The sequence below is a fragment of the Capronia epimyces genome, assembly GCF_000585565.1.
Source record: "Capronia epimyces CBS 606.96 chromosome Unknown aczIQ-supercont1.11, whole genome shotgun sequence".
In the NCBI taxonomy this organism is placed as follows: Eukaryota; Fungi; Ascomycota; class Eurotiomycetes; order Chaetothyriales; family Herpotrichiellaceae; genus Capronia; species Capronia epimyces.
This window is the reverse complement of record NW_006912914.1, coordinates 320,087-335,680: the sequence shown is the minus strand read 5'-3', so window position 1 is coordinate 335,680 and position 15,594 is coordinate 320,087. Positions and strand designations below refer to the sequence as shown.

Here is a 15,594-nt window from a genome sequence, read left to right as displayed (position 1 = left end):
ACGTGCAACATGCATGCATGGACTGGGGAGTGGGGTGAGAGCGGACGCAGACGCAAGCATGGAGATGGTGCATCCTCAGATCGGGATATATGGCTGAACATGCGTTGAAGGGATGAATAAGCGCATCTTCGTCTTCAGGGCCACCAGGCTACGAGGTTACGAGGGAGGTTACGAGGTTACGAGAGCAAACACGAGACTACTACGAGACTACGATGGATGTGATGACGGCACGAGAAGCCAGGGAAACGCCCCTGAATCGTATTGGCCTTCTACTGGGCCTTGAGCAACGCCACGAGAGCAACGACGGAGTTTGAGATGAGGGAATGAGTGAATGAGGGAACGACCGAATGACGGAATAGATAAATATGGAACATGAAAAGGAAGGCACCCACAGCTTATCATGTTCTGATGTTATGATATTCTGATGCTATGACACGAGACACGACAATGCGTGACGAACAACACAACACAACAACAAACAACGGCTTCTTATTCTTATTCTTATGATATATTTGCCCGGCAAGGCAAGGCCACGAGATCGAGATCATGATCGGACGAGATGGTGCATTCGCATTCGCATTCCCCTTGACTTGGACTCGGAGGTGCATTCCCCTGACTTTGACTTGGACTCGGTGGTGCATTCCCCTGACTTTGACTTTGACTCGGTTGCCCCTTTCCTCAAGGAAAAGGAATCGAATCGCTCGTTCTGAGACTTGAATGTCTCCCAGTCCGCCGTGCCGCCATCACATCAAAGCTGCTGAGCTGAGCCATCAGGGCTGCTTGTCGTGTCTGTCTCAACCCAGCCTGATCTTCTGGCACAAGATCTACGTGGTGATAATGTAGGTGTAGTGCAGTGTGTGTGTGTGGCAGGGTGTCTTCAAATCATCCGCAGACATACCATGCGGTTCAAGGCAGCAGCCTATTCTTCCTGTATTTTACGATTGACCCGGAACGCCTGGCTCAGATTTCACATTTCGGAGTCATGCTCAAACACCATTCCACGATACACCCCTCCTGTGCCCTGGGACATGCGTGCGTGGGTTACTGTTCACCAAACAAATATCTATTACGCTCTGGACCAAGGACCTGCTCTGGTTCATCGAGCATGACTCTTGCTTTGTTTGCACTTGAGAGTCCATGTCCTTGTCGCCATTTTGTCATGCTCGTGCTTGTTAAAAGTCCATTCCGACCAGGTATCCCTCAAAGATGCGCATGAACTTGGCGACAAAGGCTTCGAGGTGGAATATCACCTTGCTGCCTAGCCGGATGCGGTGTTCATAGAAACTGGCCCACCGAACGACCTCGGGTTTCAGACTGTCGTCGATTTCCGGAAGGGCCACCAGCTTGAAGCAGAGTGTCTTGAGCACCATAGTCGCCGGAATGCAGTGGGTCAGCAAGTCATAGAGCTTGGCCCGTGTCGCCAGGATCATGGCCGGCGTGCGTTCACGCACAATGTCTCGCGCAATCTGCTCGATCAGGAGCTCCCAGTCGGGCGGAGGAATGGGCGTCTTTTCGCTCGGCTCCGGGTTCTGCGCGTAGACGGCTTCGAACATGAGCAACGCCTTGCGCAGATTCCGCCCGGATTCTCGGGCAATCCGCTCGTTCAATGCTGGAATCGCCTTCCAACTCTCCTTTTTGGCGGCCTTGGCCAGGACGTCACAGATCTCGGGCTGCGTGGGTGCCGACACACGCACGAGCAATGTCCGACTGCGGATTGGGGCGATGATTCCGGCCGTGCTGTTGGCCACCAGGATCAGCCGGACGTTGGCACTGTACTTCTCCATCGTCCGTCTCAAAGCGGCCTGCGCGTCGCGACTGAGTCCATCCGCCTCGTTGATCACCACGACCTTGAACCGCTGCTTTGCCGAGAGATCGACTTGTTGTGTTTGTGCCACTTCTTTCAGCAGCTCCTGGATCACCACTCGGTCGTAGTTTCCCACATCGCTCGGCGTGATTTCCAGGTGGTAGACAGAGGACACGATGTTGAATTCAAGTTTGCGGTTGGACGAGGTCGTGAATATCCGCGCGTCGATTTTGATCTTTTCCACCCCGCCGCCGTACAAGGCTCGTAATGTGGCAAGAATCCGCGTCTTCTTGCCGGCTCCAGAAGGGCCGTAGAATAAAAGATGAGGAAAGTCGGCGGATGCAGCCTGGTAAAGAGACGTCTGTTAGTCTTGTCGCGAGCATGCCAAAGGATGCCCAGTTTGTCCCGGGACGGCTCAGGCTTACCAAGGAGGCTAGACGATCCGAGAGGTCTTTATGATATGTGAGGGCATCGAGTGAGCGAGGACGTAGCTTGTCGACCAGCAGTGCCATGGTTGGAAGGCTGACGACGTCGACGTGTTGATGGTGGTGAGTCGGGCTGTTGTAGTTTGGTGCGACGGAGACGCAAAGACGCGTTCGAGTTGGGGGAAAACGTGACACCGCGTATAGTGGTTCAAATGACGTAACGTAACGAGCCACCGACGTGCCGACAGATTCGCAGCAAGGCTGAGAGACACTTGACTGAGTTTACACACTACAGCCATTTAGCATCTGAAACAGATTTGATATCACTGGCTCGCCTGCAGCCTTTCCTGTCAGGACTACCGTCTAAAACAGAGCCTCGTGGTATGGCCTTCCGACGTCTCCTGATGTTAACCACCTTTTGCAGGTGCGCCTTTCCATCCCAGTTGACCAGCCTCATACATTCGTTTCCACCTTGCGTTCTCGTTGATGTCCATTCCTAAATCGGGGCGGTATTAGTCTTTGGCCACGGCTCGGGGTCATCTTCAGTTGTCCAATAGCCCTCTGATCTGCAGATTGCGTTTGCGTTTGCGTTCCAGACAACTGCGGGATGCCCGTGATAGCCTTTGCCGTCTCTATTGCCTTTTCGAACTCCTTGATTTCTCGCAATATCTCGGGCGCGTTTCCTATCCTTCTCATTAGTGGCAGCATACACTTGTGTCTCAGGTCTTTCATCCCGTTCCACCAACCCCGGTAGCTAGACAGAGCTGTCATGATGATATCATAAAGCTCATTGATTCGATTCTGGATATGGACGTCGATGTCGTCCAGTCTAAGAAGCTGCAGAAAAGGATGATAGACATAGGCATCAAATATGTGGGCGAGGCAGACGAGAATCTTTCTCTCCGTTCCTGATGGCAGTGCGGTGTAACTAGTAGAGAAATCAGTCTGGCGCTGGCTTTACACTTGGTTCTTTACTTCACAATCAGTCTCGCCCTCTGGCGGTAGATGCTCCACATATCTCGTTGCGCTGGTTCGACGGTAAATGGTGCCAGAGACCTGATGTAGGAAATATTCCGAACCTGCTCCTCTAATCTGTTGTTTGAGTCGTGAAGTCGGGCCAGAATCGATCGACTTCGACCTAGAAATTGCTCTCGGTTTGAGTTGGCGTAACCATCAAAGTACTGACCACTACTCGGCACTAAAAGCCGGGCAAGTTCTTTCATTTGACGGGCGAGAGTCTTGAAGCCTTCTTTGCTGCCTGCTGGGAGATCTGTACCCTCCACCTCTTCAAGAAAGTCCGCAAGGTTGGGTACATCCGGCGCGTCAGCGGTACGAGGAATTGGGCGTAGCGGCGTAGTATTGGCAGTTGATGCCGAGTCTGTTGAGAGAAGGGTTTCGTCATGGTCGGTGATATTGGAACACGGTGACGAGAAGTGCTCTTTGTCGTGACCCCCGTCGAATAGATCGGATGTCGAATTGAATTTGATATCAGGGTAACGCGCGAAAAGCGTGTTCAGGTTCGCCTCTGTGCGCTCCGCGCAGTCAGGCATCATGGTTATTTGGTCATTGGCCCGCGTGCACTTCAATTCTGGATCGTCGTCTGTATGAAGAACAGTGAGAAGAACAGGGCAAACGTGCTCGATGGAAGGAGCGACATGGCACGGGAAGAAGTGTGGGCGATTCAGCTGCAGCATGTTACGGCCCAAAAAGGTGCTGTTGGAAAGAATCACTCCTCGGTTGCTCACTGCACATCATAAGACAGCATGGGTCACAGAAAGTAATTCCCTTCTGAAGCAGTTTCTATTACTTAACTTTATCGTCTGAATTTACCAAACACGTTCCATTGCAAGCCACAGCAAGTTGAGTGGCCAGCGTTAAAGAGGCAGTTTGGCCTTGCAAACTGCGCATGAGGCCGAAGACATAACGCCAACGTACCTCACAGGACAGGACGCCATTGCTCTTCGCGCGCATTGACTGATTGGCACCTCATGGAAACGGATGTGACAACTCAAGTATGGGCGATTGTGGAGTGAATAAATGCTTGCCGATGGCAAACCCTTGAGGAGAGCGGATGACTCAAATAACAAATAACCAGGACCTCAAAGGTTAGCAAATGACCATCCCTGACTTTGAGCATCATCGAGAGCAGAACGATCACCGCGGGTAGTCCATCCCCCAGGCATACCCCCTCCTCCAACAGTAGATTCCGAAAGATTGACATTTCCGTCGGCTCCAGGTGAGATCTGTTCCTGCCGTGGACGTCGGTGAGTCAGGCTGCTGTCTTCAGACTGTCCCGGTACGTGCTTTGGCGTCGAGTGAATTCCTGAGCTTCTGTCCAAACCCTCCGGCTTCTCCTTTCCCGCCACATTACTGTCCGGTGAACATGGCTGTGGATCGATCACTTTGGGGGAATTTTCTTCAAACTTGAAACCCGGGGGCGGCTTGATGTCGTCGTCATCTCCCGGCAACTGGGTGTCAACAATGTTGTTCCCTATACGCTGGAGAGATTTGGCGATGATGGTCTCAACCCACTGATAGAACAAATACGAGGCGGATACAACTCCCATAACCACAACAATCCAACTGATATTCACAGCACGATCCCGCCCAGACGTTGACCTTCCTGAGATTCTGCTGCTAACAAATCCCGTATTTCGGAGGTTCCACCATTGAAAAGGATTGAGAAGGGCAGTTCTCAGGAAACTCAGGACGCCCATGGAAACCAGACCTTTCACGAAATGCCGAGCCCAGCCAGAGAAGGTCTCTTTCGACTCATTCACGTCGACCTCTTGCCAGACGTTTTCATGGCCAACGATGGTCTCGTAAGGGTCGGTGTAAAAGTTCAGAATGGGATCTGCAATGAAGCCAAGGATGAACATGACTAGCAGCATGACAAAAACGGTCAAGATCCCCGAAAATGTCTTGCTCCCCAGATACTTTTGAAGCGTGAGTCGATTGAAATTGAATTGGTAGCCACACTCATGGCATTTCCACAGAGAACCTGGACGGACGCCCTCGGTCCGGGACCTTCGTAGACAGAGCTCATGGATGTACCTCATTCCTCCTCTGCAATGGCATGGCTTGATAAGTCGTCCATATTCATCATCATTTTTATACTCAACAACTGGACGCTGAAAAGCAGGAGGAAGGCCGGGCGGATAGAGAGTGACCGTAGCAGGAACATCCTCAAGACAGAGACGGCACGTTCTGGTGGGGTATGTCCAGGTTGGTGCTGGCTCTGGGGCAGGATGGTCTGAAGAGGCAGGAGTCGGGATGTGTTCTGTGGAACTCATGCTGAAGGATATGCGGTGGTTTCGCCTAGACAGAGTCAATTTCTTGGAAATGTGAGTCAAGCCTGGCGACTTGAAGTGCACACATGGTCTGGAAGGAATGGGAAATTCAGGATGCAGATGTAAGATTGCAACATAGGTAAGTGAACAAAGAAGGGGAGATGTCATAGATGGGGCATGATGCTAAGGCCAGAGAGACAGCCGCCTGTCTTCTCGGGATGAATAGGAGTCTTCGAGACCAGGTAGGACGTTGGACGCTGAGGAGGTGGAAGAGGTAGAAGAAGTGGAAGACCACAGAATCGGTTGTCCGTGGTGATTGACTTCAGCCTGTTCCAGTTCTTGGGCACAAACTTGCCAAGGCTTGAAAACTCCGCGCCTCACCCCGTCATGTAGTAATTAGAGTGTGGCCACCAGTGGCCGCCCTTGCCCAGCACACTCGCAACCTGCCTCATGAGGGTGCGTCTTCACGAATCGATTAATCCTAAACTCCCATCGTGCTACTTCTATCTCCTGGGGCGGGGAGCTCAAATTATCAACAACTGATAGTTGGCGGATATTCTCCGCGACAAAGGCTCCTTCCCCGGCTGGATTAGTGATCGTCGACTGACTGTCTTGGTGGGCCATGAGCTGCTTTTCTCGAGTAGCCAGCTGTGAGCCGTGGCTCACAAAACAAAAATGCGGACATCTTGGAAGCTATCGAGGTTAAAGACCTCATGATGTCGTCTGAAATGGGTATTCAAAATAGCTCGAGGCTTGGGCATTTTGTTGTTCTGGAGCATCGTTGAAAAGGAGTACGGATAAAGTAGATGGTATGCCCACTCATTGATGCTGGTTCGTCCCTCTGTTTCAAGTTGTGGGAAGTTGAATCCATTTCGTTTGAAGCCCTTGATTATAGTTTCAAGCCGTTGTGGTCATAGCCCAAGATCGAGAGTAACGGACCGGCCGTTGCTACAGATCCATGTGAACTCTCCGCGGCTCACTGTTGTGTGACTTTAGGAGGAATGCGCTTATCGAGGGTGTACTCCTAGGAATCATGTCAACTCCTCGGCTCTCCAGCTGATCCTTAACATTTGAGGAGTCTTCGCACGCAGTATCTCGGAGGTGGTGAAAATATATCAGTTCAAACCGGCACGCGGTTCTACGTAGGAAAAATCATGAAGATGTCAGGTATCGAAATTCACTTGCTTACTGATGGATGTCAATAGCCTCGCTGTTCAGGAGCCAGGCCTTGTCGCTTGGTTCCTCTCACATGGTGCCGATCCAAATGCCGGATGCCAGTTGGACTTGACCCCATTGTCCTATGCCGTTCAATATGCCCCTTTCGACGTGATTAGGACGCTGTTCGACCACGGTGGCTCAATTCATACAGGGCAGCTAGTTCACTGTGCGGTCCGTCGTGATCAGCCAGATACCCTCCAAGTGCTGGCTTACCTCCTCAACAAGGGGGCGTCTATCAATGCCGTGATGTATCAGAACCGACCGGATTCCTATCAGCTACAACAAGCATTTGGACTGGGGACTCCTCTTCACAAGGCAGCTCAGCGTGGAAAGCTGGAGGTGCCCCGGTTTCTCCTGGAGAATGGCGCCGATCTCAATGTCGTGGACTCCCTCGGCCAGACGGTCATTCAACGTGCTACCATCTTTCGGAATCCCGAGGTGGCTGACTTTATGCGGCACAACGCGTCCATCTCATCACATTAGACCTAACAGAACCAGGTGGTCATCCCCGGCCTCCTGGTCCATCTAACTCGGTATCGACAGGTCCCTTCTCTTTGCACAGACAAGGCCAAAGCCAGAGCCAGAGCCAGAGCCACCTTTTCCATCGACCAGCAGAACTACACCGTACACCGGTCACTTTTGTGTTACTCCATTACTCCATCAAGCCCATCAAGCCCAGATGCCACTCAGAGCTGGGAATCATCCCCCAGGTGATAAGAACCGGCCCCGAAAGGGGGACCTGGCCCTGGCCCTGGCCCTGGCCCTGGCCCTGACCAGCCTATGGCCACACCAAGCCGAGGATGAACGTTGCAGAGCGATTCGAGGTGACTAGGATGGGAAGCGGCGTGGGGCGTTAACTCTGAGATATTTCCTGGCAACATCGGGGCGGACACCGACGGGTAGACCACAGGAGCCGTCATCGCCTGCAGTCCAGGTCTCGTGCTGCAAAGACCTTCGTAGCCAGAGCTGGCCATGAGGTAGGACGCCTGCATATCAGACTCTGTTGGCACTGTAGGAGGAGGAGGATGTCGGCTGACGCCCATCATGTTCACTGGATGTATGGCGGCCTGGCCGGGACTTTGTATCGTAGCGTAAGGGTCAGAAAACAGGTGTTCAGGTAATTGATGAGAGGGTGCGGTCGGATCCTGGGGAAAAGGCGATTCATCTAGAGTTGGCGGAGAGAGCCCCATGCTTTCGAGGATGACTGTCGTCGTGATTGCGCCACTGTGTTCGTATTGAGGAGGCACAGTCCCAGGAAAGCCCGATCCGCTTCGACAGGCGAAGTAGAGACGATGTAGGGCTACCTCCATGACCTGGCACATCTCGATGTAGCTGCAAGGACTGGTTAGTGATGATGGCCTGGAAGTTTGTGGTTGCTGCTGATTGCATCAGTGATGATTGAATTGCTTACTACTTTCTTGCTTCTCGGCCCCTTCTGAGATTGTATACACAAGGGCTCTGGCTGGTTCGGCACGTTTCACATTCAACTGCGCCATCGCACTGTTGGGGTCAGTATGTCCTAGGAACAGTAACGATATGTGGTCGATCTCGGTGCCTCTCATACTTTTGCCTTTTTGAGCCTGCATCGGTCACAGGCACGAGGTGTTCGTTGATGTGCCTTTGGCCCGTCGGGCTTCGAGCCAGTTGCCTGTGGCCTTTTTTGATTTTGTGTACCTAGCATCATCTGCTTAGGCAGTGTACTGTACCCGGTAGCATCTGGTTGATGCGAGTTGTAGTCGTCTCACGAAATCAAACTCATGGGCGAAATGGCATTGCAAATACTAGTTAGTTAGTAGTCAGCACCTTTATTCTAGCCACTCTTTCCAACCAAGCACATTAGCGCTGCCGCTGGTACCCTGGTCGAGCGCTGGTTAGACCCCACCCCCAACCAGGAGACAGGCCGGTGAGAGAGAGAGAGAATTGTTGACCATACCCGACCAATGACCAGGGGGCCCAGGCCCGGACAAAGAGGAGGAGCAAACCTGAACTTGCGGTGTTCGGTAACACCCTCTCAAGACACATGTCAGAAACGTCTGCTTCCAAGTTTCTGATAGGGGAGTCGAGTCACGATCCACGGTCGACGCGCCCAGCTGAGGGGGACAACATCCATGTTCAAGGATCTGTTGTGTGGGATACCCGGGCATCCTCAGTCCCAGAAGGGAGCGCGGCCCAGGACAGCCTGAGCTACTGGTGACATCAAAACATGATTGGCAGCGCCGTCGTCGTTGACGGGGATGGCTTAGGCACTGGGGAGGAAGTACAGTTCCGTGGACGGTAATTGGAGGCCATGTCCGTCGATCCGTGGCGTATGTCAGCTGCTAACCGAGAACTCAGAGATCTGGACCTCCTTAGCCTCCCTTTCAGCTGGACTACGGTCGGTTGGCCCCCTGTCCATGATTAGTCCATAGCAGCAAGATGACGAGGAGGCGGGAGACGACCTATCGCTGCTGAGCAGTAGCCGTGCCAGCAGGATGGCTCTAGGTTGCCAGCTCTTGCGTGCGAGCGGGCCAGGGGACAAACGGCGATCCAATGTTACAGTAATGCCTGAGCTCATCCCCCCAGTACTGTAAAGCACCAAACGACGTCTCTGCACTCTGATCGCTGCTTGCTCTCAACATCCACGGCCTGGACGAAGATGGACTCCAATTTCCACAGTCTTCCTGGTAACCAAGCTTGACAGCTTCAGAGCCCGCCTTTGACCAAAGCATCGATACCCACGAAGTCATCCCTGGGGTGGACCCTGGCCACTAGGTGTTGGCACCAATCCATTTGCGGCCTTGTTATTAGGTGGACTCACTTCCATCAACGTCTGTCCTGAGCTTTTGCTGGTGGGGCAAGAGATAGATGGAAAGAAACATCCCGTTGGGAAGGCCTCGGTTCGTGCGGCTGTCGAGGCAGGAGGATGTGAGGGGCGTGGTTAAGATTCCGGTGCGGAGAATGGTGTGGCCATGGACCTGCACTGTGAACAAGTACCTAGGTAAGTATTCCGTACATAACCAGCACGTCACATACCAGGATAGAATCACGGAATCGTGAATGTACGGATACTGGGACAAAGTACAAAGTACAAAGTACAAAGTACAAAGTGCCAGAGTAATTGAGGTTACGCACGATAAGCTAAAAGCGGCGTCGATAACCTCGCCTACGGTCTAGCCGCCAAGATTCGCGGGGCGGCAAGAATTATTGCGATTCAGGTCACCGCATCAATTTTTTTGGGATCGCGAGGGTCGACCGTTCAACAGCCGCATGGTATGTCACTGCCCTTCAGATTCAAGGCGGGAGACTCTGGACCCCATGCTACGGCTACCGCAATGGCGCCGATTACTACTTCTGCACACCATCACCGGAGTACCACAAAGGTCGACCATAAGCCTTTCAAGTCCCGATTCGCGTCTAAAAGTGCTCTGAAGGACAAAGCCAAAGGTCGGGAGACAGTAGACTAGACATACCCCCGCGAACCCAACACTGACAATCACAGGCAAAGTTGAGACCCATAGAGCCGAGAAAGGCCAAAGGAAGACTCCCCATCAACAGATTATGTCGAAGCTTGCAAGACGCAACCAGGCGAAACAACTCCGCATGCACCACAAGGACAAGCGAGAAGGGGAAGAGAATATATTTCAAGGCCTGGATGGGGCGGCAAAGCACATAGCCATTGTGCCATTGTCGCCAAATATCGATGCATACTCCGTCATTCGTTCGCTGAACGAGAGTGTCGATGTTGCGGGCCCGGAAACCTCCAGCGGCACGGTCCCCGCTCGAGTCGAAAGGTTTCGCCGCAATCTGCTCTACCTGCCATCCTCATTCGACCTCTTTAACGCGCTCGACGTTTGCAAACTCGCGGATTGGGTGGTGCTCGTGCTTGATGCAGAACAGACGTTTGGGGAAGAGGAGGACAAGTTGCTGAAGGCATTGGAAGGCCAAGGGATCACCAGTGTCACTGCTGTTGTCAAGGACGTCGAATCCAAAGTGCCGGCGCCCAAGAGATCTCGCCATCTCACCGACCTGAAGATTGGCATTGGCCGATACTTCCCAAGCTTGGACAAGTTGTCCAGCCTCGACAACAAATCCGACTGCGCCAACTTGGTCAGGAGTATGTGCACCGCCTCAACCAAAGGCATCCGATGGCGAGACGACAGGAGTTGGATGTTGATTGAAAATGTCAATTGGAACTCGCCCGTCGACAGTGCTCCGACCACTACAGTTAGACTCACGGGGACCATACGTGGGAAGGGCCTGAACCCTGACCGACTCGTCCACGTGCCAGGGTGGGGAGATTTCCAGATCGGCACCATCCGGCAGCTGCCCAGCCAAGGGCGCAAACGAAAGGCCGATGAAATGGACGCAGATGAACCATTGAACGAGTGGAACCCCACTGCGGACCAAGACGATCTGGCCGAACTGGCGCCAGAGCAAGCCGAAATGCTGGATGTCGCCAGTACGGCGGCCACAACTGAACATAAAGGTGTCCTCCTGGATGATCATCATTACTTCTCCGACGATAACTCTCACATTCCTCCGCCGCCGAAAAAACTCCCCAAAGGGACTTCCAATTACCAGGCCGCCTGGTACCTGGAAGATGTATCCGACTCTGATTCGGATTATCTCGAGGAGAATGGCGATGGCGATGTTGCCATGGATGGTGGAGGCGAAGGCGCTCAAGGCCCAGAAGATGGGGCAGTGCTTGATGGAGATGCCATGACGGAAGCAGGGCCATCAGAGTATCCCGAGTCGGAAATGCACGTGGACGCCGACGAGGAAGAGGAAGCTCGACAGCTCCAAGAGTTCCGAGCCGGCCGAAAGAACGAGGCCGAAGAGGACCTGGAGTTCCCGGACGAGATTGAACTCCCTCCGGACGTTCTGGCCCGAGAAAGGCTTGCCAAATACCGCGGCCTCAAAAGTCTGCGGACGAGTGAATGGAACCACGCTGCGGACCAACCGTACGAACCATTCGAACACAAGCGCCTGCTCCAAGTGGCCGACTACAAGAAATCGTACGGTGCGGCGCTGAAAGAGTCCCTAGCCGGTGGGGTGCTCGCGGGCACCAAAGTCGAAATCGAACTGCGCGATGTGCCTGTCGCTCTCGCAGCTAAGCCTGCACCGGCCTCCATGTTCTCGCTGCTCCGTCACGAACACAAACACGCCATCATCAACCTCAACCTCATGCTGCACTCGGACCTCGACGGCCCCGTCAAGTCCAAAGACGAGCTCATCGTCCATATCGGCCACCGGCGCCTTGTCGTGCACCCGATCTTCTCCGCGTCCGGCCAGACACCCAACGACGTGCACAAGTTTGACCGCTTCCTGCATCCCGGACGGACCGCAATCGCCACCTTCACCGGCCCCTTGACCTGGGGGTCTGTGCCTGTATTGGTCTTCCGCCGCTCGACGGCCACGGCCGACAAGTCGTCACACAATACGGATGCGGACGCGGATGCCGATGCGCCCGCTCTGGTCAACTCGACCGGCCCTGGATTTCCGTCGTCGTCGTCAGAGCTGGAATTAATCGGCACTGCCACGACCCTCCCGCCGTCGTCGTCTCGCGTGGTCGCGAAGCGCATCATCCTGACCGGCCACCCATTCAAGATCCACAAGAAACTCGTCACGGTGCGCTACATGTTCTTCAACCGCGACGATGTCGCCTGGTTCGCCGCCCTGCCGTTGTGGACGAGGCGTGGCCGCCAGGGGTTCATCAAGGAACCGCTGGGCACCCATGGCTATTTCAAGGCCACCTTCGATGGGAAGATCAACCCCATGGACGCCATAGGCGTGAGTCTGTACAAGAGAGTGTGGCCTCGCCCGGCGACGGTGTGGGAAGGTTGACGACGGTGATGGTGATGGTGGTGGTGATGGTGACGGTGACGGTAACGGTAACGGTGACGATTGTGAATGTTGTAGATTGGAAGGCATTGATCCGATCCAGGTTCTGCCCCTGCACACCGAATCTAACGAACGTTATGAAAGGATTTTGGCATTGACATTGGCATTGGCATGAAAAGACGAAGACGAAGACGGTAAAATATGAATCTATACCTACCTTATGTTATGCGTTGTGCGTATGAGATTGACTGAATAGTCGCAGCAAATCAGTTCAATTCAATTCACGAACACTGCAATGGTAATGGTTATACCCCTGCTACATGCTATGTACTATGTATGTGACACCGCATGACAACCACAACCACAACCACAACCACAACCACAACCACAACCACAACCACAACCACACAGCCAGCCAGCCAGCCAGCCAGCCAGTGTCCTCCCTTCCCCCATGGACATCTCATCATAAGAATCTCTCCCGATCGTGTACGTGTGCGTACCGTCTCTTGCTCCCCACCAAGATGGTCTCCCATCTCCCACGATTGTGCATGTCGTGTTGACAGATTGATTTTAGCTCTTTCTTGACCGTAAGGGTGGTGGTACATGGCCGTTCTTATCGCACATTGCATCTCTCATCTCTCCTCTCAGCGCAGTCAGTGTCAGTGTCAGCATCAAGCTGGGAGCTGAAGTGTACTTGTACGTGTCCGTGTAAGTGTACGTTCCAAGGTCTCAATATGACGCCTCACGCCGTCCATGTCGGCCTCTAGATCCCTGTAGCGGGCGCCCAGCCTCTGCATCAACTGGAGGCCCGGATCGACGGCTTCATACTCGGCCAGCAGGTCATCCAGCGCGGCGAGTCTTTGGTCTGCTTGTGCGTCCTGTGCATCCAGCTCGCGCAGCTGCTGGGCCATGATGCGGTTGCGGTTCTTGCGCTGTGCGGCCGCGGTGCCGGTGCCGGTCTCGTCGTCGTCGTCTTCTTCCATGTCCATGGTCCTCTGCGTCTCCATAACAAGAACACGGGTCTTCAGGTCCATGGCTTGCGCGACGGTGGTGAGGAACGTGAGGCGCGACATGGCGTGGCGGTGCAGGATGCCGTGTTTGGAGCTCTCGAGGTGTTGGATCTGCATTCGCAATAGATGGCGCTGCATGTCGAGCAGCGTGTGCAATTGCTTCGTGACGGTCGCTAGACGCTCGGGGAACGTCGAGGTGCGGAGATGGCTTATGTGGGAGAGTTGGGTTTGTACATAGGACAATAAAGTGCCAGACGGCCCCTGTGTGCCGGTGGTGGTTGTGAGGTTCGAGGTCGATGTCGATGTCGATGTCGCAGCTGGTGTTGATGTTGATGTCGCAGCCGGTGATGGTGACGGTGCCGGTGCCGCTGAGGTCTGGTCTGCGTCGTCGTCGGTAGCAATCGCGGCGATATCGCCCAGCACCGTTTCGATCTCGACGACGCGCGATCCAACTAACTCTGCGATGATGGGAATGTTCTCTTTGAGCCGGGCAATGTCGTCGGCAAGAAGGACTTCTGTGTCTTCGTCTTTGTCTTCTGCCTCCCTTCGCTGCGCATCAGATTCTAGATTTGTACTGGAGCCGGCAGTGGCAGTGGCAGTGGCAGTGGCATTACCAGAACACAGCCTGACATCGAGATAAGCTGAGATGAGAAGGAGAAGATCTCTCAATTCACCGGCCGTCTTGGTCGGCGTTGACATTGACGTTGGCTGAGTCTGTGAATCTGTCTGGTTCTTGTCCGAGTTGCCCTGAGGAGCTATCTCTGTGTGGTGTTCAACCACGTTCTCCCTTGCCTCCGTGGCCACAGGCTCTCGTTTGGTTGTGGTTGTGGTTGTGGTTGTTGCTGTAGTAGTAGTTGTTGTCGTACCCATCTCCTTCCCGCTACCCTCTTGAGAATCTGCATGCCAATCACCATGATACGCGACATCGGCAAGCAAGCAGCGCATCATCTGCAACTTCATCCTCCTGACTCGGCAGTCGTGGAGTTGGTCCTCGAACTTTCTCCTCTTCTTCCTGCTGCTGCCGTTGCCGCTGGCCCTCATCCTTATCTGCGCAGGGGTTAGAGTCATGGGTGTATTGTCATCGCCTGCCTGCTGCTCTGGTTCCTCTTCCTCATCGCCATCACCATCGCCATCGCCATCAACATCACCATCAACATCACCATCACCATCACCATCGACATCACTCATGGAAGGATCGCTCTCTGTCTTCTGTGACGCATCACCCCGCAGCACCTCGGTGGCAAGGTGATTCCAGACCTTGGCAAATGCCGGGTTCGCCGCAAGAACTGATGCAGGGAGCGGCGGAATCATAGTCATCTCTCGCGAATATGGCCGGCCACTGGGCGAAGATCGAAGATCGAAGATTTGTGTTGGCCAACCACCTGTTTCTACCATGAACGCGCGCACTCGTGTCTTGTGCCGTCGGGACGCTCTTGACACGCGTGGCGCCTTGGGGGGAGGTGGCCCCTCTGCCAGCTGCCTGCGACCGCAGGGAGTCAGATAGATGTACAGGCGCCTGCTGAGGCCGCAGGCAAAATAGAAAATCCAGGATACCTTGGCTGACCAGTTGAACTCCTTTGGAAAGGGTCGAGGCCGCGGCGCGGCACAGCGCGTCAGGCGTCTACGGTTGACTTGGCTCTATCAAGGCTGGCTTATTTCTGCGTTCTAAATTTACTACGCCTCTTCGGAACGACTTTAAGGACCTGTTGCTTAGCTTTGGTTCGGGCATGCATGTGTGATACTCATCCATTTCATTCCATCTCCAGCGCAAAAGTATTGTTTGCTCTGCTGCAACTACATACTCTCTACACGCGCCGCCGGCTTGCGTCCGTTGCACAGCACCGTCATCTAGCACGTCTTGTCCAATCGACTGGCAAAGCAACCAGGTCAACTCACATGTGGCCTCTGGGAGCAACTTGCTGTCTGGGGTTCGATGCTGGCTCGACTTCTGTCCTCGAATGCCATACCTATAATAGCCATGCAATAGTCGAAAGTGGTGGGATCAAGCTTGCCGGGTCTTCGTCGCC

At 53.9% G+C, this 15,594-nt stretch overlaps 7 protein-coding genes across 7 annotated transcripts; 2 read left to right on the top strand and 5 right to left on the bottom strand.

Annotated features, from left to right (window-relative positions):
• Positions 1-1,172: 1,172 nt before the first annotated feature.
• Positions 1,173-2,316, bottom strand: A1O3_10168 (replication factor C subunit 5; the record flags this gene model as incomplete). The annotated part of the gene is made up of 2 exons (XM_007740259.1): positions 1,173-2,150; positions 2,230-2,316. 2 exons carry the CDS (start codon positions 2,314-2,316, stop codon positions 1,173-1,175), a joined length of 1,065 nt encoding a protein of 354 aa, XP_007738449.1.
• An 884-nt stretch (positions 2,317-3,200) lies between these two features.
• A1O3_10167 (uncharacterized protein) lies at positions 3,201-3,779 on the bottom strand (the record flags this gene model as incomplete). Its single annotated transcript, XM_007740258.1, has 1 exon — positions 3,201-3,779. One exon carries the CDS (start codon positions 3,777-3,779, stop codon positions 3,201-3,203), a length of 579 nt encoding a protein of 192 aa, XP_007738448.1.
• A 549-nt stretch (positions 3,780-4,328) lies between these two features.
• Positions 4,329-5,522, bottom strand: A1O3_10166 (uncharacterized protein; the record flags this gene model as incomplete). The annotated part of the gene is made up of 1 exon (XM_007740257.1): positions 4,329-5,522. One exon carries the CDS (start codon positions 5,520-5,522, stop codon positions 4,329-4,331), a length of 1,194 nt encoding a protein of 397 aa, XP_007738447.1.
• Positions 5,523-6,710: 1,188 nt separating this feature from the next.
• Positions 6,711-7,220, top strand: A1O3_10165 (uncharacterized protein; the record flags this gene model as incomplete). The annotated part of the gene is made up of 1 exon (XM_007740256.1): positions 6,711-7,220. One exon carries the CDS (start codon positions 6,711-6,713, stop codon positions 7,218-7,220), a length of 510 nt encoding a protein of 169 aa, XP_007738446.1.
• A 230-nt stretch (positions 7,221-7,450) lies between these two features.
• A1O3_10164 (uncharacterized protein) lies at positions 7,451-8,240 on the bottom strand (the record flags this gene model as incomplete). Its single annotated transcript, XM_007740255.1, has 2 exons — positions 7,451-8,069; positions 8,149-8,240. Coding segments are annotated over 2 exons (711 nt in total), but the record flags the coding sequence as incomplete, so codon positions are not given.
• Positions 8,241-10,048: 1,808 nt separating this feature from the next.
• On the top strand, positions 10,049-12,560 carry A1O3_10163 (uncharacterized protein; the record flags this gene model as incomplete). The annotated part of the gene is made up of 2 exons (XM_007740254.1): positions 10,049-10,160; positions 10,216-12,560. 2 exons carry the CDS (start codon positions 10,049-10,051, stop codon positions 12,558-12,560), a joined length of 2,457 nt encoding a protein of 818 aa, XP_007738444.1.
• Positions 12,561-13,228: 668 nt separating this feature from the next.
• On the bottom strand, positions 13,229-14,884 carry A1O3_10162 (uncharacterized protein; the record flags this gene model as incomplete). Its single annotated transcript, XM_007740253.1, has 1 exon — positions 13,229-14,884. The coding sequence occupies one exon, from the start codon at positions 14,882-14,884 to the stop codon at positions 13,229-13,231; it is 1,656 nt and encodes a 551-aa protein (XP_007738443.1).
• Positions 14,885-15,594: the final 710 nt, after the last annotated feature.